Source organism: Sinocyclocheilus rhinocerous, unplaced genomic scaffold (assembly GCF_001515625.1).
Source record: "Sinocyclocheilus rhinocerous isolate Xijiao unplaced genomic scaffold, SAMN03320098_v1.1 scaffold464, whole genome shotgun sequence".
Lineage (NCBI taxonomy): Eukaryota > Metazoa > Chordata > Actinopteri > Cypriniformes > Cyprinidae > Sinocyclocheilus > Sinocyclocheilus rhinocerous.
This window is the reverse complement of record NW_015627918.1, coordinates 261,111-262,494: the sequence shown is the minus strand read 5'-3', so window position 1 is coordinate 262,494 and position 1,384 is coordinate 261,111. Positions and strand designations below refer to the sequence as shown.

Here is a 1,384-nt window from a genome sequence, read left to right as displayed (position 1 = left end):
ACACCAAGCCTCTTTTGTGTTCTTCTGTGCCACCTCTACGAACTATTTTTGTTAATACTGATTTCATTTGATTGGTAACTTATATTCCTTATTCTACTTGTTCTTATTCTGTCGTTTTAATTACAATTTTTAAAAAGCTTATAAAATATAATTTTTTAAAGAATTTGACAAAAGATGACATACTTTTAATAAAGTAAGAGGAGTCAAATATTACCTCGTAATGGGAAGGCTACTTTTTGATAACATTTTGGATTATTGATTAGAAGGTGCTCCTAAAATTTTGAACGTGCTCCTACATTTTTTAAGTTAGGAGCACAAGTGCTCCTAAAAAGAAAAGTAAGCGTCGAGCCCTGACTGTGTTTGAGCCTGTAAGTGAAGTAATGTTATAAAGACTCACCAGGTTCTGCTGACAGAGACCCTGAAACTGCTGGAACTTCTTAGACATTAAGAGCTGAGCGCTGCCGACGGCACTGCGGACCTTCCCCAACACTACAGGACCACAAAGAGACACGTGAGACGGATATCCATACAATAAACTCAAAGAGCAGCTCATCACGGATTGACTGCGTTTGTGCAGGAGAGAGAAACACATCAGCATTCATGCACCATCATCATCATCATCAGAGACGCTGCCACTGATTTCCATTCATGCCGGGTTCAAACCTAATGACTTTAATCAGCGGCTCCAGGAGCCAAAATGAGCAGACAACAGAAAGGCGTTCCTGATTAAAGCTGGTTAATGAGTCCGCTCGTTTAGAGCGAGAGCGATATCATCCCTTATTCATGGATCCGCCGGGCGTCTGAATGGAGCTCCTGAGATCAGAGTTAAAGACACGAGGACGGCCAGATAAACCTGCTGCAATTAACAGCAGCTTCTTGTACATTAATTTCACTCCTAACGGCACTGGGAAAACTCTAGAAAAGTCTGAAATGGAGCGTAGCGTTAGTTCTGGCAGGTCACGTTAGTCAAGCTCGCATCAGCTGACACTCAGCTGATCAAGGTCTACCTATAGGAATACGACGCCAATCATAATTCCCTTTATAAGGTCCTTTCAGTCATTATTCAGCAGCTATCGCTTTGCTCAGGAGCTAATCACCCACCTCCATCCCCAATTCCTCCTCTCGTCCAGTCAGGACTTAGCATTGGATATTTCTTCTTGAGTCAGACCACTGAATTATGTTGATATATAAAATAATCACTTAGAATATTAATGATTAACGAAGCAGATATCATCAATGTTGGATCTGTTCAGTTTACCCTAGGGGGGTTATTTATGCTCTCCCTGCTCCTATCCATGCTAGGTTGCATGGATGGGCAGGGAGTGTTGCCAGAACAGAACCATACCCCCAACCTAAAATGTATGCTAATTGTAAGTTATCTTTG

At 41.6% G+C, this 1,384-nt stretch overlaps 1 protein-coding gene across 1 annotated transcript in view; it reads right to left on the bottom strand.

Moving 5' to 3' along the window:
• Positions 1-1,384, bottom strand: part of LOC107737053 (disks large-associated protein 4-like) — a 163,577-nt gene that overhangs the window by 6,773 nt on the left and 155,420 nt on the right. The window contains exon 15 of the mRNA XM_016548457.1: positions 398-489. Within this exon, the coding sequence (XP_016403943.1) occupies positions 398-489 (92 nt within the window). The remainder of the gene's footprint in view (positions 1-397; positions 490-1,384) is intronic.